The sequence below is a fragment of the Podarcis muralis genome, chromosome 3 (genome assembly GCF_964188315.1).
Source record: "Podarcis muralis chromosome 3, rPodMur119.hap1.1, whole genome shotgun sequence".
Lineage (NCBI taxonomy): Eukaryota > Metazoa > Chordata > Lepidosauria > Squamata > Lacertidae > Podarcis > Podarcis muralis.
In genome coordinates this window covers 76075317-76098409 of record NC_135657.1, presented here as the reverse complement: position 1 = coordinate 76098409, position 23093 = coordinate 76075317, and the positions used below count along the sequence as shown (strand labels likewise).

The window sequence follows — 23093 nt, the reverse complement described above, 5'->3', positions numbered from 1 at the left end:
ATGTTTGTCCTGGTTTTTTAATCATTTCCTTTTATGCTACGGCATCAGCCAAGATGCTCTGTAAAGATCCCAGATTCAGTCCCCAGCATCTCCAGGTAAAAGGTGGTGGTAATGGGAAAAACCTTTGCCTGACATCTGGGTGAACTTCTGCCCATATGCAAAACTCAGCTAGAACTTGACATACCAATAGTGTGATCTGATGTAAGGAAACTTCCTATGTTTATTTAACCCAGCCAGATGGGCAGGGTATAAAAAAAAGATTATCATTATCATTATCAATAACATTATCATTCCAGTGTATGAAGTAGCCCATTGAGCTCAACACCACCTGGAACTGCCCGTTCTTTTCAGCACCTAGGACAACTCCACTGTGTGGCAGATTCTGTTGGGGACTTGAACAGGAAATCTACATGAAAATAAGAGCGCCTGGATTTGGAAACTTTTTTTAAAAAATGCCACTTGTCTTTTCCCACCCACCTGACACGTTGCAATCTTTTGTGAAGTATTTTACTGCTATATTTGAAATCTGAAAGGTCAGAATTGCTTATATTAGACACTAGTCTTCAAAAGGCTCTAAAACCATGCCTCTGATTTTTCTAACAAAACACAAAAACTGAATTGTTATGAAAACATTTTTAATAGGTCAGCATTTCAAGAATAGACATGATTGGTTAACATTAGCAGGCTCCTTCTGGACTGCTAGACAAAGTTCATTCCCCCCCTTTGTTTTCCCGTTATTTCCAAGGAAAATATATGTACATCATACACGCTTCACCTTTAGTTTAGAACTCTACATCTGAGGTGTCCCTATCCATACTGGCTTTGTGAAGAAGAAAAAGGAAAGGAAAGTCAAACCATTTCATTTCATTGACAACCAATATCAATTCTATAAAGTAACAGATTTTAGAAATTCATAGCTTTTTCACCTGCAACAAGTGCATAATATTGGCTTAGTTGCCATATAGCAAAAATAAACTAATACATCTTTCTGTCAGGACAGTGTTTCATGAACTGTAGGTGGTAAATATATGAAAGAATATCAAACTCGGGAAGCTACTTATGCATAAATTCATTTTAAAAAATATATAAAAATACCGAACAGAAGGGGAGGAGAAGAAACACCACTGTTATTCTCTGTACAAACAAAATAGGCTACACAAAGTAGTAAATCCCCTCAAGGCATGTACAATGTCCCTCAATAATTTGCAGTGAAAACCCCCTTTAGCAACAGGTTTGTACAACCATGACAGTTTTGACAAGTAGTTTAGATAGCTATAAATATATATATTTAAAAATCACATTCAGTTTGATCTTCCTACTGCAATCTCCTCCCTTTTTTGTTTCCCCATTATTAAAAGGAGGAACGTCAAGCAAATATGTATTTGAAAAATAAACAAAGGGTAAAAGTCCTTACCAAAATTTATTAATGGCATGATTTACATCATTATTTTTTTTTATTTTCTGGAGAGGGGGGAAATCTCTACTTCACTGTTGCCTTCTGAAATGCATACAAAATGACTTCTGTAAACACGGGTGTAAACTTTAGAGAAGTGTAAATGTATGCATGTGTGCAGCTGATTACCAGTAGGAGTGAAAGCTTCTCAAGTGTAAGAGGATATAGAAATTCATCCCAACAGAACAAGGCACTGTTCTAAAACAGCATGTGAAAAGCAACAGAGCCAATGGTGCTATATCACAATATCACATTTTAAAATCACACATGCTCACGTTTCCCTTTAACACACAGTATCCTGTTAATAGCTTTCCTAGCATACAAAGATCTTTTTAATATTTACCTATTCCAAGTGCAGCACAATTTAAAAATCCAGAGAACAAAGACCAGAAGAGCAGGTGAAAGGGGGGAGAGAGAGAGAGAATGAGGGAGAGACATTTTGTCTAGTCACCTCTTACTTCCAACCTTTTTGTTGAAACAGGATTTTTTTTTCTTCACTTCTAAGCCACTAAAAAAAGTCAGGCTGTCATATACTGCATCAGATACCAAATTCTGTTGCAAAGTAAATTCACAGTTGTACAGCATAAGCATAGCCATACCCTCACCACCTAGTGCAGCAAGGCATGCTGGCTGAAGACAGCATCTGCAATCCTAGGCGCATAACGTGGGAGCAAGACCCATTGCATGTTGTGAGACTTGCTTCCAAGTCAACACAACAGGCTCATGCTTCAAGAATGCTTGTTGTTTACAGAATCATCCTGTATACAAAGGAAAGCCTTATCATCATAGGAAAGCTATTTTCTGAATGCAAAAGTTTTAAGGAGAAATATTTCCTGCAAATGTCAAGGTCTAAACCTTTCAGCATTTTTTTGTGCATTGTAGTCAATTAGTGAAGTTTGGTATGTGTTATTTGGTCAAATTTAAATCCATTCTACTTTTACTTTTCCAGTCACAGGAACAGAAGTACTAATTTACACCCGAGTATACCTTACACTGCCATTTAATGTAAGAACCACCCCACAATTTTAAAGGATGAGATGCCCAAACTGTCTCACGATGTATGAAGATATGCTGGCTGTGTTGAACTCTAACCTGCACCCATAAAGAAAATAAGATAGAAAAGTGAGGCCAGTGTTTGTCTCTGTAGGTAATACAATGCACATGATTGCATTGCATAGGGAGGTGCAAGACCTGATCCCTCAGGCACTGTAAAGAGTACATATTCTGATACAACTAAAATAAATAAATAAATGCACTACTAGAAGGAAGATTGTTTTCCCGCATATAACTTGCTGCTATAACTTCAAGAACATTTTGCTCTTCAGAAATACATGAAAAACAAATGTCCTACAAATTCCGATATCTCTCGCCTCTCTATTTATATTTTATTGCATTGATAGCCCCCATTCAAATGTTAAGCACATGAAGATGGCCAACCGATTACAGGACTCCCACAGTATGTGGTTCTCTGCATTAAGCATGGATGTCCAAGCTAGGGAAGCCTGTGTGTCTAGTTCTGTGTGAATAGGTTTCCAGCTTCAATGGAAGCTTTTAGGCGCAGATGTCTACGTGTTGTAGAGCTTGCCCAGCTCAGATATCCAAGGTCAATTTATAGATATTAAGAAGCATGATCAGTAGTACATCCTTGCTGCCCCTTTTAAGGTGAGGATCCCTTTCAGTTACCACATAAAGGCGGGTTATGTTGCTTTCCTTTGGAAGACAGAACAATGGCACTGGTTATTGACAGCATTGACAAGTTCCTTTGTTAGAGAGTGATAACATTTAGTAATAGATTTAATGGGAGGCAATGAATTCTCCCTGCAGTAAAAATAAGTTAGGTAAAGTAGCATCAACAGCAAACACACCTCAGTCTATGAAATGTTCTTCCATAACACAACTTTAAAAAATATATATACTTAATTTTCAGAGGAACAGCATTGCTTCTTCCTGTTTGACCAAGTAGTGGTTTTCAGTTATGTCATTTGCTGCCACTGAAGAAATCAATTAGGTTAAAAAGAACCCCAGCAAAAACATATCTAGCCCTCTTGTAAACTACAGTAGAACTGATGATAGATTTAATATATTGGCATCTTTAAGTTCATTTAACAGATTGCACGCAAGTATTCTCGAGTAATTCCTAACATAATTTTCCATACTTTTTTTTCATATTTTCTCAGATAGGACCTGGTGTTTGTAGGGCTAACATCAAGACAAGTAAAGCTGGTAACTGATGCAACCCTACAAAATGACTTGACTAAAGAAAGAGGGAGAAGAATTAAATCTGGTTGATAATGCAAGTAAGATAACTTATTAATGCCTGTGGAAGTATGAAACCCCTGCTTACTCTCACTTTCTAAAGCATTTTAAAAGAATTCCCTCCTCCAAAAACCTCTCATACAGAAGAAATCAGTGCATTAATAATAGCTCCAATATATTAACAGTTTTTATTTGTACCTTGTGGAGATCTGGTCCCTTTATGAATAAAAGTTAGTACTGTTTCCTTTTTGATCCAAAAGACCATACAATTAGTTCCACAGGCACAAAGGAGAGTTGTTCTAACGTTTCTCAAGCAACTGCACCACTATTCCAGGTGACAAATCTCTCTTGAAACTAAGGGCAGTTTCAGAAACAGTTTGTGACATGGACTTAGAGGCTTGGCATTCCAAAGGAATAATGGTAGTTTCCATTGGGTATATACATAAAGTAGCTCTTTGCACCCTGAAATTTGTATACAGTCATACCTCGGGTTACAGTCGCTTCGGTTGGCACACCGCGCCGAACCTGGAAGTACCAGAACGGGTTACTTCTAGGTTTCGGCACTTGCGCATGCGCAGAAGCGCTAAATCGCTCTTCACGCATGTGCAGAAGCGCCGAATCGCAGACACATAAGTCACGAGCACTGCGGGTTGCAAACGTGCCTCCCGCACGGATCACGTTCGCAACCCAAGCGTCCACTGTACTTTAAAAAATGCAATATGGCATCAATTGTTTTTGGTCAGGGCTCAGCCTATGACACGGAACAGGTAAAATTCATAGAAATGTAAGATGCTTATATCCCATTGAAATCAATAGGACCCCAAACAAAATCCCATGTGCTTCAGCAACTAAAATTCATAGATTTTAATGTTATGGTTTCAATGAGACCTAAGCATGTTTAACTTCTGCTGGACCACAATGAATGTATTTATGTATAGCCTCACTTAGAGCGACATGCACTGAGCTTCTGAGATTCACATAAACTCAGTGTTTGCAGATCTATCCTTCTGAAAACAATGTTTGTTAAAAGATTGTTTACTGAAACACTACAAAAGTTGGATAAAAAACTAAACCCTTGCAGGAAGAAACAAAACACACAAAAACAAAACACCCCTATACAGTTCTTTTTAAAGTGCACAAAGATAAGTAGAATCTATTTTGAATATCACTACAACTCTTGGAAATGTTAAATTAAATAGAGACCTTTTGGCTCTGCTATGGTCCCATCTGCACTATACATTTAAAGCAGTATCAAACCACTTTAAAGAGCCATAGCTTCCTTCAATGAACCCTGGGGATTATAGTTGGTTACGGGTGCAGTGAGTTGTTAGGAGATCCCTATTTCCCTCACAGAGATACAATTCCCAGAGTGGTTTAACAATCAATCCTTCTTCCCTGGGAGCTGTGGGAATTGTAACTCTGTGAAAGGAATAGGGATCTCTTAACAACTCTCAGCACCCCTAACAAACTACAGTTCCCAGGATTATTTGGAGGAAGCCATGACTATTTAAGGTGGTATGATACTGCTCTAAATACATAGTGGATATGCGGCCTATGTTGGCATAAAACAGTAACATCTTTTATTTTTTTAAAAAGTAAGTATTCAGCCCAATGTACCATAAAATAGCAGCATTAAAAACATCTACAATTAAGTGGACCTGCAGTCATTGAGCATCAAACTTGAGAAATAATTCAAATAAGTCTTCCTCTCCACTGCAGAAAGCTGTAGGTAGTGGCCACAATCCACAGAAAGCTACACGTGTGCAAGGGGGGAAACTGCACATAGCAGGAGTTTTCTTTGAAGTTGTATCTGCTGAAGGAGGAACCTAAACTGCAGCAGTGGAAGCTGCTGTGGCAAACAGAAATCTCTCTCTGCATTATTCTTCCTTTGTGCACATGGAGCTTTTTGGGTTTGTAGCCAATATCTTTGTTTAGTCATATACTCCAGTAGCAAAGTCCAAATATGATCTCTCTCTTGAAATTGCACATGGTAGCTGGAATACGTACTAAAGTTACAAACATGGCAGCTAAAGAAGCCATTGTATTTAAATCCACCAAATTTTACGTACATCAGAAAAAGAACAAGTGTCCCTTTGCTGCAAGTTTCACACAACTGACCGGTGCTCCCCACACACATATACTGCGCTAGGCCGGATACGTCTTCTGGTGTGACCAGGTAGCTGTGGCAAAAACTTGAAGTACTTCGGCATCAAGTCTAAGCATGCATCGTGAAATTTCTTGATCCTCCAGTAGTAAATCAATGGGTTTAGGGCAGACTTGAGGTAGCAGAGCCAAAGGAGCCAAGTGCTTATCTCGAAGAAGTTGTGCTTCTGATCGAAGTGGCTGTTGAATGTGGCAATAAGGCTGTAGGTGGTGAAGGGCGCCAAGCAGATTATGAAGACAATGAACAAAATCAATATGGTGGTGAAGGCACGAGTTTTAAAGCTCATATCAATGTTCATCTGAAAGGGTCTCTGAAGGCTCATGAGACCAAGTTTGCTAGCTTGGCTGAGGCATATGCTATCTGGGTGGCTGTGGATGCGAACTGCGTTGTGCCGTACAGTGTTGAGGATGCCCATAAAAGAATACAACATTACCAAGAACGGGATGAAAAATGAAATCAGTACCACCAGTATCACATAGGCACGGTAGCCAGGGCTTGTTGTGTAGCCAAACACACACTGAGGTGCTCTGGAAGGTAGCAGGTTGGGGTTTCCCAAAGAAAGCGGGAAAGCAACTACGAAGGCTGCAGCCCATGAGACAGCAATGAGGAACTTTGCCCGGTATGGATTCAGCTTATCCTGCCTCTGAACTATTATAAGGAACCTGTCAATGCTAATGATAAGCAGAATGGCCACCCCTTCGATGACAAATAGCCAGAAAAACATGGCCGAGACTCTGCAGAAGATATTCCCAAAAACCCACCGGGTTGTGATGACAGTTATCAGAGCAAAAGGCATGTTCAGCACGGCAAGCAACATGTCTGCAAAAGCCAGGCTAGCGAGGAGAATGTTAATAGCCGATCGCATTGCAGTCTTCTGATAGACCATTAGGCAGACAACAAGGTTGCCAAGGAAAGAAACGAGGAGTATAAATATCATGGCAGCAGAAAGAATTACCTGGAGCGGCAGGCTTAAGCTCTTGGAGCCCGGTTGCAATGGGTGGGCAGTTGTAGTGTTGGTTGTCAGAGTAGTTACCTCAGTGATAACCATGGCACCCAAGTGATATTTCAGTGGCTGCGTTGTGCCACTACGAACCAAGAAGGAGGGGGTGGTGATATTTGCGTACATATTTTCATAGACAATAAAAGTTGCATTGAATGTCCCAGAATGAGCAGACGTCAGCATTGCAGAAAAAAACATCACTTCCCACAGAGCAGAATGCAAGGGAGAGATAAAGAGGCTTCAAGGCATTTTAGCATATAAGGGTGGTGTCATGATCCATGGCCATGCCCCAAATCGTAGTTAGAGATCCAGCAGGGGGAAAGTAAAGCTTCACCCTTCATGGCAGTGCTTTGGTCTGAAAAATCAAGCAGGAATTAGAAGGTTAGACGCGAGTATAATGTTGTTGCTTTTGCTTAGTGTTAACGCATACTGAAGACAAAGTTGGGGGTGGGGAAGCATCTACTACAGAAATCAAGGGAGGATGCAGTGCTGCATATGGCTATGATCAGAAGAGCTGCACAAGTAAACCCTAGAGTACCAAAAAAAAAAAAAAAAGGTACATAGTAGCCTCTCTTTCCTAATGCATTGTCCTGTGAGATTCTGTTTCTGAGAACCTTGCAAAGGCACATTCAGACATAATTTAGGAGCAGGAACCCCTTTGCAGCACAACTTTCTTCAGACAAGTTTCTGCTGCGAGTAGGAGACCTTTAGGAAGTCTGTGTGAGTATTAATTCATTTTAGTCTATTCTATTGTGATTTTAACTTTGTAAGTTTTAAATTACAGTTGTAAATTTTTAGTGATAATTTTATTATCCTTCTTGTAAACTGCTTTGAGGGGTTTTTTCCAATAATCAAGTGGTATATAAATGTTATAAATAAATGTCAACCCCCATGGGTCTTTAGATGCCCCTTTCAAAAGTGGTTCCTTGCCCAGAACTTTGCAGGCACCACCAACAGTGCCTGCATACCCGCTTTACAGATAGATTGAAGTAAAACCCATTTCCAAAGCAGCAGTTACAAACGACTATGAGCTGCAATTAACCACTTTCACATATACACACCTTTCCCATTTCACCCAGCTTTGATATCGATGCTGATGGAGTATGTCCTAATGCTAATAATTAACTGGGGCATAAACACAAGGACAATGGCAAGACGTTTCAAAACTTTAGTGAGATTTAGCAAACCATTTTAGGTATATTTCAACCAAGACTATCCTTTTCTTTCTCCACTCCCACCCCCCGGGAAAAAAGCTTAAATATGCAATCTACAATAGCAAGAGAAATGAAATTTGGGCTATTTTTAGTTGCGATGAGTTGCGATGAGTTGCAAAAAATCTCTGGCAACAAAGCCCATAAAGGCCTATGACTCAAATAATACATCAAGAAGCACGGAAAGACTAACAGCAGTAGCCCACGGGAGAGTGATGTAAAAGGTAGCATGACAGGAACAAATAATTCAGGTGAAGAATAAAAGATAACAGAAAACAGGGGAAGCCGTTTCTGCTTATGTGCTTCAGTTCTTTCTAACATATATTGGGCAAGTCAGTAAAAATAACCAGCAGGTTAAGTGAAGAAACTAGAGACTTGGCATATATTGCTGAGATTATTCTCAAGGATGTCCCAGTTCCTGGTAGTGTTTGATTTTTGAAGCATAGGTGGTCTGTAAACTCAACTGAACTAAAGTTCATGTGAATTAATGTAATAGCACCAGGAGAGGGAGAAGGTCTAGAAATTCACCTCACTTCTGGAGAATGAAGAATCAGTTAGGCCAGGGGTTTCCAAACTGTGTTCCATATACAGCATCTAGTACAGTTCATTACAATTGCTACAAGAGGCAGAAAAATTATTAAGTGGTCCTCCAAGACACTCAGCAAATTCCAAGTGGTCCATGGGGGAACCAGTGACTTTCTTAAGCCATCTTTGTGTGCCTGCTTGAGATCTGCTGTGGTGATGTCTCATAGAGCAGTGGAAATGTTTGTGCGCACATGTTTGTAAGTGCAGCAGTACGGAAGAGGGACTTTTTGTGACAACTACCACTTTTGCGGTAAAAGCCACAATGTGCAAGCATAGCCTTAAAAATGTAGGACCTATTTCAGCAATGGTACAATGTCCCATAACACATGAATCTGCAGTAAAAATAAAAGTAAAATCTTTACCAAAATCTTCAGTAAAGATGAAGTTGAGTTACAGCACAATCCTAACCATGTTTACTCAGAAGTAGGTCCTACTGTATTCTGTGGGACTTACTCCCAGGTAAGCAGGGTCAGGATTGCAGTCTAAGTGGCAGTCCAAAGACCACCAAGTTGCAAGTATCTAATGCATTCCCACACATTTCCCCCTATATAATGGCTGAACTTCATTATTAGATTCAGATAAAATGAAGGAAGTGATAGTAACTGGTTTCAACCTGTCATCTTAAAACAATTTGTATGTTCTTTTATACTTCATGAACAAGATACTGTTTACCTGGGATAAAAATGTTAATCTGGTGCTGGTTTTTAAAAATTGAGTCGATGAATTGTAAGAGCAGTCAGTTGCACCCTATACCAAGCCTTTCACTGCTATTATTTATGTAACCATAAAAACAAAATTAAATTGGGTACTTAGGAAGGCTCTTATTCCCTTCAAAGGGAAATAATAGCTCAAAGGGGTCATGAAGCCATCTTAGAAGTTTTCTCCCCCAGTTCTGTGACCTAAGTAAATGACATTATTATGTACATCCAATTTATGAAGGAAGAGATTATAAAAGAACAATAAAATTTTAATGGGGGGGGGGGACTGCATTCTCAAGGAGATAATCACCATTTGATTTTCTCTTTCAAAAACTTATCAGCCTAGGCAGCTCTTTCATTTGTTTCAGCATTAATTCAATAACTGACAGACTAATGCTTGTGGCTCAAATGAAGTCAAAGATTGTTGGACAGATGACATCCTGTAATTACTAATAAAGATTTATCATTGCTGTTCTGCTGAACAAAGGTAAGTAAATATCAGCAATAAATTGCAATAGTATTTCACAGACTAGTCCAATATGCCAGTTGTATGAAACATGACTGCTAGCAAGCATTCAGCACTGCCAGAACTTAGAAGAGCTTCCCCTACAGCCAACATCTTCAGTAATTCCCGAAGAAGTTGCTTCAATCTATTCTAGTAAGAGCTGTTACCATAAAAAGTCCATCCCCACTGGCTGTTCTTCCAACCCAGATGCTTATGGACAATATCATGAAGGAAGATACTGATCACTATGCTGGTGAAAAAGACCCTAGCATGTGAAAGGGGCTTATGCACTGCTCTAAAGCATTGCCTGCAATCATAGAGGCTAAAAGTTAATAAAACGTCAAGACAGCGTGTCATATAGTTTCTGTACTAGATTCAAACAATTATTCCTATCAGTAGTACTGGAAATACAGTGGTACCTTGGGTTAAGAACTTAATTCTTTCTGGAGGTCTATTCTTAATCTGAGGTACCACTCTAGTTAATGGGGCCTCCCACTGCCACCGCGCCGCTGCCACACAATTTTTGTTCTCATCTTGAAGCAAAGTTCTTAACACAAAGTACTATTTCTGGGTTAGCAGAGTCTGTAACCTGAAGCGTCTGTAACCCAAGGTACCACTGTATATAATTCACTACTTGTCTCTAAACATCACAGTTTAACATACAATGTACATCTTCACAAGGCGTTAAGAATCAGAAGTTAAATGGGTCTTACTGTCAGGTAAGCTATTAAAGGACTGCAGTCTTAGTTGATTCTCAAACTTTATAGGCAGAGCAAATCAAAGCAAGCCCGGCCCCAACAGTCAACCAAATCAGGTATTAGCCAAAAGCCCGGACCTGAATGCTGGTTGGACAGCACTGATGTCTATATCCTATCCATGGTGGCAACAATTATATGTAGCTACACTGTCTTGGCCTATAGATCTGTGAAATTTACAGTCCAGGTCCTAGTGGGACTATAAATATATAAAATGTATAGATTTTACAGATCTATAGTATGGAACAGTGCAGTTTGGTGAGCATTCTCAAAACTGCTGGATTCATACCTGGCAATTCAGCATCAGCATAATGCGGCTATGATCCACAGCCCATTTACTCCAGAGCAGCCCCTCTAGATTCAAATGGGCTTTATGCCCGCACTCAGCCCAGCATCCAACAATAACTGGAAACACAGAAATTCCACCCACACACTGCAGCCTGCATGAGAGTAGGCAAAGTAGATAACCATTTATTATTAAGAATGCAATCAGAAAAGGCATAATAGGACACCCAAAATGGTTTTCACTTCACATTGAGATCAAGGCCTCATAACTTTTGTTTGCATTACATGAACTACTGTACTTTTTTACTGCCAACATTCTCCCACCAAGTTGAGGAAACAAAAAAAATGGGCTCCACACAATCGAACTAAATCCTATGCTCACCTATCAACTCCTCAGAAATCCATGCCAAATAGGTTCACAGGAAACACCTGCTTGACATGAATAAAAATACAATCCTCAGAACATATGCTTGGTAGTAAATTCCACAGAATAATGATTTCCAGTCTATGAAAATTCCAGATAAGCAAAAATGGGGGGGGGGGGATGGTAGCAGTGTCAATACTAAGCAATGGGGGGAGGGGAAGACCTAAGCCCCCAAACCCAACAAAGAAAAAAACAGCTTTGGTGCAGTTGAAAATACAGGGAGTGTGATTCACCTAGCCAACCCCATTAGCAAGAACTTCCACCTTACATGACAGGGCTTTCCCCGCTCTCCTCCCCCAATGCGCCCTGCAATAGGTCCAGCTGGGGGGGGGGCAGAAATACCCCAGAACAGAGTGCAGAGGGAAGCAGCAACCCTCACGCAGATGGAATGACTTGAAGAGCGTGGGGCTGAATTCCACCTCGTGTTAATACCAAAAGCATTTCCCAAATGATTTTAAAATAAAGAAAGTTAGCTCTTGAGCAGAATAGAAGTTAACATAAAAAAAAAAATCAAACTGTAACAAAAAGCCAGGCCCCCTTCCTGGTGTGCAACTTCCCTGCTTGAAGGCCTTCTTCAACTATATTCCCCAAAGAGGCACTGAGTCGTTTTGCTTTGCCCCTGTATATACAAGGAATCATCTGAGAAGGAAGGAACACCTTTTGAATAGCAAAGGTAGACATGTTGGCTTACAGGAAAGATTCCCATAAGCCACATTGGCCCAAACTCAAACCCTTGCACACTGTTTGGGGGGGGGGTTGCCTGATAACCAACCCATAATGACACAAAATAATGTGCAAGTTTTTGAGCTCCAGAACATTTCACCAAGCTTGGTGGTAAACCAAGCAAGGGAGAAAAATGTCAGTTGACATTGAACTCACGTAATCTGCATTTAGTCAGTCTACAGATGGAATTTGGGAGAAAGTAGTAGAAATGCATATTAGGCTCTCTTAGGTGCTAAACAGGTTTCAGATTGCATCTAAGACTGCTGGGAGCAAAAAAATGTGCAATGGTTGATCCCTCATTTTTAAAAAAATGTATAATTTAGCTGTTACCCATCATCTGGCAAGACACAAAGTTCCCTTGAGCAAGTCACCATCTTCCAACATTGCTAAACAGATCCAAACGTCACTTGTGTTTTCAAGATGAATTAAATTCTGTTAACATTCTGACTATCACTGCTCTTCAACTCAACACTCAAGTCCTGAGAAACATGTAACTGGGACCCGTATCACTGCTTAAGTTAAGTAGGTGATGGACCACATCTGTACCTAGACGAGGCCAACCACTGGAGTGCCCTTTAAACTGCTGTGGACTTCTCACTTTTTGTGATACAGGGAAAGCATGTAGAGTTCTTTGTATACATTAATGAGCAATAAAAATTAACATGGTATTTTCAAAAAGTCAGGAAATTAATATTTCATACTTCTGTTTTATCTATCTGCATGAACCTAAAATACCAGTTCCAAACAGCATGATGTTCTGTGGACAGTCTGCTGCCACTTCATTTCCAAGTCTGTTTCCTTAGCAACACTTTAATCCATCTGGCTACAGGCTTCTAAATTTTACAACCATGTTCCTATCTACACCAGAAATAGACTACAAAGGAATTTATACTACCACTCATGCAAAGTCACTAACGTAATTAATCACGCTAATAAAACAAATAGTGTGGCTAGCTGTAAATAATTGGGGAGAGAGCCTGGATTATTATATATAAAATGCTTATTATGTTCAGCCCACAACTGAAACATCAAATAGCTACCAGTTTAGGTTTGCTCAAAGTATTTTGAGCACCCGTCTCTGCCAGACACGCACGCTAGGCACCAGACACAGTAAACAGCAAAAGATTTTGAGGTTTCTGCCCTCAGTTTGATGTAGAATGAAGGTTACAATAATGTAATTTAACAAAGCAAAACTTTTGAAGCTCCTTCCCACTTGTTTCAATGGGCTACAATTGGACAAGTTGCTCGGCAAATGAGGAATAAGTGCATTACACAGAGCAAATGCTCTCCAGATCATACTTGGGATAAAATGGACTAATTAGGCTTACACAAGGGCCTGTTTTCTTTGAACAGACATGTCATAACCAGCTTTTGAAACTCCCTCAGTTTCAAAAGCAGTTGGCCATGTAGTACGGAGGCCTCCACGTAAAGTAAAAGTAGTCTCAAATCTCTTGGTCTCAGAGTCTTAGTTTCACTGTTATTTCAGATTTGGATCTGTACAGCTCTCCCACACACCTTCCCACTTTCCATGTGTGTTTATCTGCTTTCAGCTCCTTCGTCCCTCTCCACCATTCCTCATTTATGCCATCTGTAGCTGTGCTTGGCACAGTCAAGACTGATACTGCTATCAGCCACACACACAAAATGCCCAACCCGGCCATTATACCCATCTCTGAATCCACTTGCTTTTGCAGGCTCTTCTCCTTTTCTATGCTATCTTCTGTCACTTTCCTTGCCCTGGCCCAGAGACAGGGAACATGTGGTCCTTGGCTTTCATGCAGACTTGGGTGGGAAGAGCACCCAGAGGGAAGGATGGGAAAACCAGGAGGACAAGCGAGCAAAATCAGATGGAGGGGTGCAGGGAGGCGGAGAGTCAACACAAGTGATCAGTTCAGATTTCTGGCAACAATAATCTGTTCCCAATGAAACTAAGAGGGAAAGTAAAAAGGGGTTGGCAGAGAGGGTTAAAGAATCCTTCCCTTTGGTGGCATGCAACCCCTGAATAATAATTTCCCCCTAGCAAATCCAGCCCTTGACAGGAAAGAGCTCCCTGGCTCTCCCTAGAACACCTTCACTTTTTAATTACATCTATTGTCTACTTCCTTTAAGTTCATATAACCAAATGCACTTCCTTTTCACCTGCTTCATTCCAGACCAGACTAGGTATTGAAATCCATCACTCCTATGCTCATTTGTGGTGGTTATCATGGTATTAATAGATCTTACGCTTTCCACCTCCACTACTTTCTAAATTCTGTGATAATCTGGCACAGTAAATTTTCCCTATGGTATCCCATTTTTATTGTGTTCATGTGGGTAGAGCTTTGACTGACATCATATGTCCTGGCTGGTGTAGGTGTCAGAAGGTCTGACTATCAAGCTTTTATTTTTCAATGGTTGTGATTGAAAATGCAATGCAAATAAATCCCTCACCTGCACTTTACAGCATTCCAAGCGCTAGACTTTGCCTTTACATTTCAGTGTGGATTTCTTTCTCCTTTTCTTTTAGTGACATTTCTGTCACTGGAAAATTGTCATTCCACATCCAGTACTAGTTACGGTTGCACAAGCCGTAGAAGCAGAATGTGGATATGGACATTGAAACACATTTTCAAACACTCATGCTGAAAGCAATTTAGTTGGTAGCAGGACGCAAATACGTTTGCATCTGAGTGTCCTTACTTAATCTGCATTGGTCATTGCAGCCTATTCCCAATTCTTATCTTAAGACAAGAAAAACCAGTGTAAGTACACATTCAGCATTTTAGATGATATCCAACATTTTTGCTTCATGAAAGTGCTTCTACTCACAGAAGCACCCTGTTTGTGAACCTAACCCTCATTCAGGAAGGGGAAATCCTAGATGTCACCTAACACTTAGAAATCACACCATAATTCTGCATACAGTGGTAGCTCAGGTTACACATGCTTCAGGTTACATACGCTTCAGGTTACAGACTCCGCTAACCCAGAAATATTACCTCGGGTTAAGCACTTTGCTTCAGGATGAGAACAGAAATCGTGCTCCGGCGGCACGGCAGCAGGAGGAGGCCCCATTAGCTAAACTGGTGCTTCAGGTTAAGAACAGTTTCAGGTTAAGTACGGACCTCCGGAACAAATTAAGTACTTAACCCGAGGTACCACTGTAATCTTAATGCAACTTTAAATAAAATATAGAAAGCTCTGTACAATATATATATGGAGACAGGAAGGAGAAAAATAAACTGGGAGATGGTGCTTAAAAAAATATGGAAGCAAATTTAGAAAACTATTTGGCAATGTAAGGAGTCGTCATTGGCTAGGACTATTCAGAGCCTCTGGGCAGGGGGGAAGAAAGTCCTACACTATCACCACAGATTCAAGGTGGTGTGGGAGCTTGCTGTATAGCACATACTGTGAGTCAGCTGCAGAAAATTATAACTAAACATGCCAGTCAGTGTTCCAAACTAACAGCAGTGATTGGAAAATCCATACTGGCTCTTGTTTAGGACATCTGTAAGTGAGCCCACACCATCTTTCATGATGAGATAAGTGTGTGTTTGTGTGATCTGATCATCATCCTATGGATGCAGGTGCATAGTCTCAGCTTCAGATGGTTTAAGCAAGCATGAGAGAAGGTACAACTCACCTGTGCTCCTTTCTAACACTTCTTTTGACTGCCTGAAGCTACTCAGAGTGCATTTTGGGGCAGTAAATCTTATAGCATAAAACATGTTAGCAAAGCTAACCAGAATATTCTGCATATGGATGCTAAAATAGGATTTGGGTAGAGCTGGTGATAAGCCTTTGTTCCACAAAAAGCTGGAGCTAACCTACTCTTGATTGCTATTGTGCCATTTTTGTAAAACACACAAAACCTAAAATTGGCTAAAGATAATTTCATGGAAGAGTAGCTCAGAACTTATTTGTTCTTGCAGAAGTATTTTAAACTATTCAGCTACATTAGGGATTTAGTACCATTTAGGATAATTTACAATTTATTTCAATTATAAGTTACTGAGACACTCTCCAGACAAAAAAGCTCATTGCATAGTAAAACTGCTCCTATACTGTACCATTGGAGGCTGCAGATGGTGGCTGTATGATTAGACCCTCATCAAAAACATAAAAATAAATGTCCTATGCACACTAGAATGGTTATTTTACTAAAGTTATTATCATGGAATCATAGAATTGTAGAGCTGGGAGTGACCCCAAGCGTCATCTAGTCTAACCTCCTGCAATGCAGGAATCTCAACTTAAGCATCAATTGCAGATGATCGTCCAACCTCTGCTTCGAAACCTCCAAGGAAGGAGAGTCCACCACCTTCTGAAGGCATCTGTTCCACTGTCAAACAAGCTCTTAGAATCATAAAGTCATTCCTGATGTTTTGTCAGAATCTCCTTCCTTGTAACTTGAAGCCATTGGTTCAGGTCCTTACCCTCCGGTGCAGGAGAAAACAAGCTTGCTCTAAGAGGCAAAAATGAAGGATCTGGAAACTAGTTCCACACATAGCACTTTTGTGGCTGAATTACTAAGCTCCATACTAAAAGCACTAGTAATATTGTATCTTCACAGCATGGTATCCATTTCAAAAGCCAAAAGGAATCAATGAAGTCTTTTCCTACTGAGTCAGTATTAGATTTCCTACTCCTTCAGAAGCAACTCTCATCCCTCCTGCCCCACCAGAAAAAAATTACTCCTGCAGCTGTATAGTTCTCAAACCCAGCATAGGAACAAAGTCTATTCCTTCTTTCCAGGTTCAGCCATCCCATACTTGAACCGATGAGTCAAAAAACCACACAGATTCTTAGGCAGCACAAAGTTCTGGAACACAACTGGAGCAGAGATGAATTAAGCATTAAACCAAAAAGGTTGCATTAATAAGGTCTTAGAGGTGAATCAATGATTCACATAAGCATATGGTACAGTCCTCTGCTGTACTATGTAACATCAGAATCCAAGTGCTATAAATAACCTATTTTTAAAAAATAAAAAGCGCCCACACTTCCAAATCTAAAATGTCAAGGAGAAGGCATTTTAATTTGTTGGCCCACAATTTATGACTGGAGTCCTATACAGTGGTACCTTGGGTTACAGACGCTTCAGGTTACAGACGCTTCAGGTTACAGACTCCGCTAACCCAGAAATAGTACCTCGGGTTAAGAACTTTGCTTCAGGATGAGAACAGAAATCGTGCTCCGGTGGCGCAGCCACAGCAGAAGGCCCCATTAGCTAAAGTGGTACCTCAGGTTAAGAACAGTTTCAGGTTAAGAACAGACCTGCAGAAGGAATTAAGTTCTTAACCTGAGTTACCACTGTATTCTGTTATGTGTAAACCCTGCTGATTCCAGTATAATCTAATATACATATAATGAGATTCAGACTTGCAGCCCAAGTGTTCTTTGTCTTTAAGACTTCTGGATGGTTGATTATTCTGCATTTCACAAATCAAGCTGCCAGCTATACAGTCCATAACAGGAAGTCTGGAAAGGTTATAAACTTTATTAACTTAAAAGGCCTGAGGGCCTCTTATGCCATTAAGAGTTTCACTTTAATTCCATAGACTAAAAGACAACTAGCCTGTTTAAAAAAACATTTATCCATTGATGAATGCTAACGTTTGGCTACTGTACAAAATAAGCAGGTTAATGGACACAAGTTTGAATACTCATGGTACTCAACACTTGAATCTCTGAATATGTACTTGATAACGGCCAAAGTACTGGCAAAGAGTGCAGTCGTCCAGGAAGTTCTCCTGCACAAGCTAAAGAAACTCAAAATAAATGAGTGTTGCGCAAGGGTCTCCTTTTTGAGGATGAAAGTGAATGTTTGGCCCATACACAGAAGCTACTAAGACAAGCAGCGGGGATGTTTCCAAGATAAAAGGTTGTGGGTGAAAATTTGGTAGTTTTGAAAAAATCTGCATATTACTGTCCAACCAGAAAACTGCTGAGTTGAATACTCAGCATATTGCTTTTAGATGTTAGCGCCTAAGGCTGTTGGACTCCAACTCCAGCAATGCCAGTCCACTTGGCAAAAAGTCAGGGTGATGCAAGTTAGAGTCCAAGAATGCCAGGAGGCCACAGGTTCCCATTTCTGGTTTAAATATTGCCTGAAATGTTTTTGTGCATCTCCTGTGTGTGTAAGCTTCCTCTTTTTTGGTATTGGGAACCCAAGAGTTTATTATTATTTTATAGCAGCGACACAGCCCCAAAGTGGGGGCAACGTTATGACTACATACAGCTATACAAGGTGACAGATCCTATAATTTTCAGGAGAAGCTTTTAATATGTAACGCTGTACTGTGTTTAACACTTGATTGGGAGCCGCCCAGAGTGGCTGGGGAAACTCAGCAAGATGGGAGATGGGCGGGGTATAAATAATAAATTATTATTATTATTATTATTATTATTATTATTATTATTATTAAAAGCAAATAGCTTGTTAAACACTAGCAAGGAGCATACTTTGAGACTCGTAGCCAGACTTATTGTAGGAATGTTTGCACTTCTTTACTGAAGGATAAACTCTCATGGAAAAGAGATCTTTACCTAAGGCTACTCTAATAGCACACTAACACAGACTGGGATCATGCTAGCTAGCCCTGTCCTTCCACCAGTTAAAATTAACCGTTTTAATACTACATCATCAAGTCAGAAACAACTCACTGAACAACCTACAATGAAGTCATGGCAACTGGGACAAGCATTCAGGTAAACTAAATCTTCATATCCCAATCCTAAACACCTCACATGGGAGTAAGGTCCCACTTAAGATTTCAAACTCTTGCTCGCATTGCTAAAATAACTGTGATATATAAAAGTATGAAAAATGCTACTGAATGATTTAAAGAAGTAAAATTTCCAAATTTAACAATGTTCTACTGGCACTTATACATAGGCTGAAATGCTGTCATACACTTTAGTAACTTGCCCATCTCTCTAGTGGCGGAGGAACCGCCCAGTGATGCACACACAACGTCCATATGGGCTGCCGCACATGCACACTCCATATGGGCTGCCGCTCGTGTGCGCCAGCCATACAGGCTGTGGCGCAAGAGGCAGCCCATACAGACGCCTGTATGGATGGCGCGCGAGAGCAGCAGCCCATACGGTCGCTATGTGAGAGGCAGCCCGTATGGATGCCCACATGGGTGGCGCAAGAGAGCGGCAGCCCATACAGACACCGCACAAGCAGCGCCCATACTGACTGCTCACACCCTCGGCCTCTCTACAGCTGCGGGGAAGCAGGGGCCATCTTGTCACACACACACACACACCAGAGTGGCACCCGGGGCAACCCACCCCCTCCGCCCCACACTTCATACGCCCCTGCATCTCTCAAAGCAATAAGCATTATTTGGAATGTGTGCAACAGGGAAAGTTACATACTGTAGGCACACTGGATGGCTTTTCAAAGTAACATTGGAAATATCTATCTCACTTATTAAAGAGAGATCCAGACACAGCCTATCTATGAAAAAAAAAAGCTGTAATTCCGTAGCTACTTGTTTGGAAGTAATCCCATCCAGAGAGCACTTCAAAAGTGGTTTTAATGCAGTAATCTACACTATATCAGTGCCTCATTCTCTCTTTACTACACAGTTTGTCATGAACTCCGCAGCCTGGAAACTTAATAAAACGTAATATATAAAAAAAGAGTTGAAGAGAATAACTTTTCCACATTCCTCTTGGGAATGCACACTGCAGTCTTCATGACAAAGCAGGAGTGAGCTGTTCTGACATGCCTGTACCACTTGCAACCCACAAGGCCTAATGCAGCCTAGCAGCCACATAGGCATCCTACCAAGTGCTTGATAAAACCCACCAAGTTTTGTTGCCTCCCTGAGGTCACGTGGCTGGTAAGCTGCACCTGATTTGGTGAGTTAGAAACTCTGGAGGGATGCTTTAAATTAAAACACAGTTCTGCAAAAAGTAATATTGTTGCTTTCACAAGTTGCCTTTTATTTATCTCCATGAAGTATCTCAGTACAAAGAATGCGAGTAAACTCTTTTCCTAAAAGTTATTACCCATACCAAAATATTAAGGCAGAAAAGGTACACTACACAGAAAAGCATATGCTCACTAGTTTGCCTAATCAAAGAGCCTACCTGTTATACGTGGCCTTAGTCATTGCAGAATTTACAGCTTTAGCAAGCTGCAGTAGAATTTCAACTCTCTAAGGATGAATTCAGGCAGCAACACACTCTAAGAAATAACTAACTTACAGGTGGTGATATGCAAGTAGTGTACACTTGAACTGCGTTCATTCTGGCATCACAAACCACGCTGCCACCCAAAAAAAGCTTTGCAATAAGGAAATACAGAACCATTCAAATGTTCTAACATTACATACAGTAGCATGCACACCGGCTAGAGTTACACTGCAAGACATACTTGCAAGAAACATACATCCTAAATAGGGCTCCCAAATTACCATTCACAGGGTTAGATTGAAGCACATCAAACTGCATGTCCTGTTGAATTCAGCTGAAGTACCCTGGTTCTGAAGTTACCAGCAAATCAACCATTTACATTTTAGCCGTGAATTTACTTTCCCTTACAAGATGGCAGGGAGCCTTCACCACCTACCTGAATTACAGCCCTCCTAAAATATACGTATTTCACCCTATAAGCAGTTGCCAACACCCCCCCCCTCACATTTACCGACAAATGACTACAAAAACAGTCCCCTTTCAATAATCAGAATGCATGGCTATAAAGTCAACCCAGATTTAACTGTCAGAAACTGAAAGGGAGGAGAAAAACAAGATAAACTTAACACATACTAAGGAAATAAATTAGTGCTTTACATTACATGTCCATACATGCATAAGCTCAGTGAGACTTACTCCCAGGTTACACACTTACACTGGAGTAAGTCCCACTGAACACTGTCCAGTGAAAAAAACTGCTCCTTATTTATTGTAGCTGCCCAGAGAACTTCATGTTATGGAGCAACATACAGATGTTTTGTGTGTGTGTGTGTGTATTTTATTTATATATATAAAATATAAAACTGTTCTGTTATAGCTCTTTTTAACAGCTTTTAAAAATGTGGTTAAGGGACCTCATATATTCAGAAGTGAAGGACTTCCTCTCCTTTTAACCAGGATTCAATATTTTACCACTTCAGGAAAGCCAGCATAAGTATGTGAAGTTTGAAAGCCCTTATTAACCCACCACATAACAGTAAGTTTGTACATACAGTAATATCATTTCACTTCTAAATACCATCCCTTGGTTCTGTAGTCAGAATACCAACATGGAGGACACACGGGGGCGGGGGGAATGTGGTTTAAATCTGAATCATGCAATTCCCTACCACTCTGGTTCTAATAACTCTGATTGTAGCAACAGAGGATAGTGAAAGTGTATTAAGGAATAACTAATGTGCCCGAATGACTTAAACACACCAATTCTTTAATCACTGCCAAGGATGCTGCAGTTGCCCTTGGTGTTTTAGACAAAGTTTAATTTGAGACAGGGAGGGTTTAGCAGGAATTAATTAATTAAAGGCCAAAGCCGAAGTCTGAGGCGTCAGTCCTCAATACATCTAGGACTTACTGCAGACCTCTGATTTTATAAATTAAGGCAATGGAATCCATCTGGTCCTAATTTGGGTTCCTGGTTTTCAAAAAGTACTCTGGCACCTTGCAAAACAACACACATCCATCCATATAGCACCACCATACATATATATATATATATATATACCATCCCTTGGTTCTGTAGTCAGAATACATAGGAGCCAACTCCTAAGGGCTGAGAGGTCTTCGCCCCCCCCAATAAAATATTAGAGGGGGCCACCACCACCCCAAGTTGAAGGGCATTGCCATTCAAACGGGTCTTGTGATTGATTATGCAGGGCAGGGCTTACCTCCCCCCCCCCAATATTTTGTTCAAGTTGGCACCCTGTCTGTGTCTGTGTGGATGTATATGTATAAATATATGTGCGCGCACACTGGTAAATCCAAGGCTCCCTTCATTTCACACTCACCATCACCAACGTGCATCCCCATCTCTACTCCCCCCCCCCCAAGAATGCACTGAAAGAGCTGCGGGGAGAGATCTACCCTTTAAGGTGATGGAGGAGTATCTAGATCACATCCAACCTCCCCTCCCCTACCCCCTAGCAGCATGTGCTCTAAGATATGAAGTCGGGAGCGAGGAGGGGGAGGAGGGCAGGATCCCAAGTCCAGCATCTCCGAATCGCGGCGAGGTTTCGCTCGAGCCCCTCGCCCTCGCTCCGTTCGCAGCCCCGCTCCAGGGAGCCACACGCGGCTCCATCTGCTCCTGCCCATCCAACCTCCTCCTCTTCCCCCTGAGATTTAACCTCACCTCCAAACAACAATAACAAGCCCCGGTCCTGGGCAGGCGGAGGCGCGAGTCGAGGGCTGCTGCCTCCGGGAACTTTCCTGGCGGACAAGAGACCTGGGAAGCCGAGGCTTCGGCGGCGGCGGCGGCGGCTGCAGCACTTCGCCTCTGCCCCAAAGTGGAGAGAAGAACAAAAGCTTCCAAGACGGGGGGAGGAGGAGACGGCCAAGGCAGCAAGTGAGGAGCATCGCCTGCGAGCTGGAGCGGGGTCTCTCTCTCTCTCTCTGGCTGGGTTTACCCCTCAGCCCAGCCCGCCTTTCCCCCCACTCCCATCCACCCACGCAGCCGCCGACCCCTCCTCAGCGCAGCCGCCCCATTCGCTCCGCGAGCCTATCCGGGCGAGACAGCTGCTCGCGGAAGGCAGAAGGAACCTGCCCGCTCCCCCTCCCGCCCCAGCCTCGCTCCTGGGCGAGATGAACGAGTCGCCGGCGTCGCCAGCTCCCGGGGCGGAGCCAAGGGGCCCGGGTGGGCGGAGGCTGGCAGGGCGCCCGAGCGTCGCGCGCAAGCGAGCCGGCGCGCTCTCTGCCTCTCTCTCCGTCTTCCCTGGACGGCGCGAGGCTCCTTCCGAGGCGCGCGGGCCTCTTCTTGCCGCAGCTGTAAACGCTGCCTTTGGCGCAGAAGAGCGGCCGGCTCGGTGTCGTGAGAAGCGGAGCCGGAGCCTGGCTGGCTTTTTC

At 41.7% G+C, this 23093-nt stretch overlaps 1 protein-coding gene across 2 annotated transcripts; it reads right to left on the bottom strand.

Annotated features, from left to right (window-relative positions):
* Positions 1–618: 618 nt before the first annotated feature.
* GPR63 (G protein-coupled receptor 63) lies at positions 619–22827 on the bottom strand. 2 transcript variants are annotated; one of them, XM_028723007.2, is made up of 2 exons: positions 22384–22827; positions 619–7228 (listed from the first exon to the last, which is right to left on the bottom strand). In XM_028723007.2, the coding sequence occupies exon 2, from the start codon at positions 7069–7071 to the stop codon at positions 5815–5817; it is 1257 nt and encodes a 418-aa protein (XP_028578840.2). In that variant the 5' UTR covers positions 7072–7228; positions 22384–22827; the 3' UTR covers positions 619–5814. The 2 variants fall into 2 exon arrangements, with proteins under 2 accessions (XP_028578840.2, XP_028578841.2); XM_028723008.2 differs by lacking the exon at positions 22384–22827 and adding an exon at positions 11295–11329.
* Positions 22828–23093: the final 266 nt, after the last annotated feature.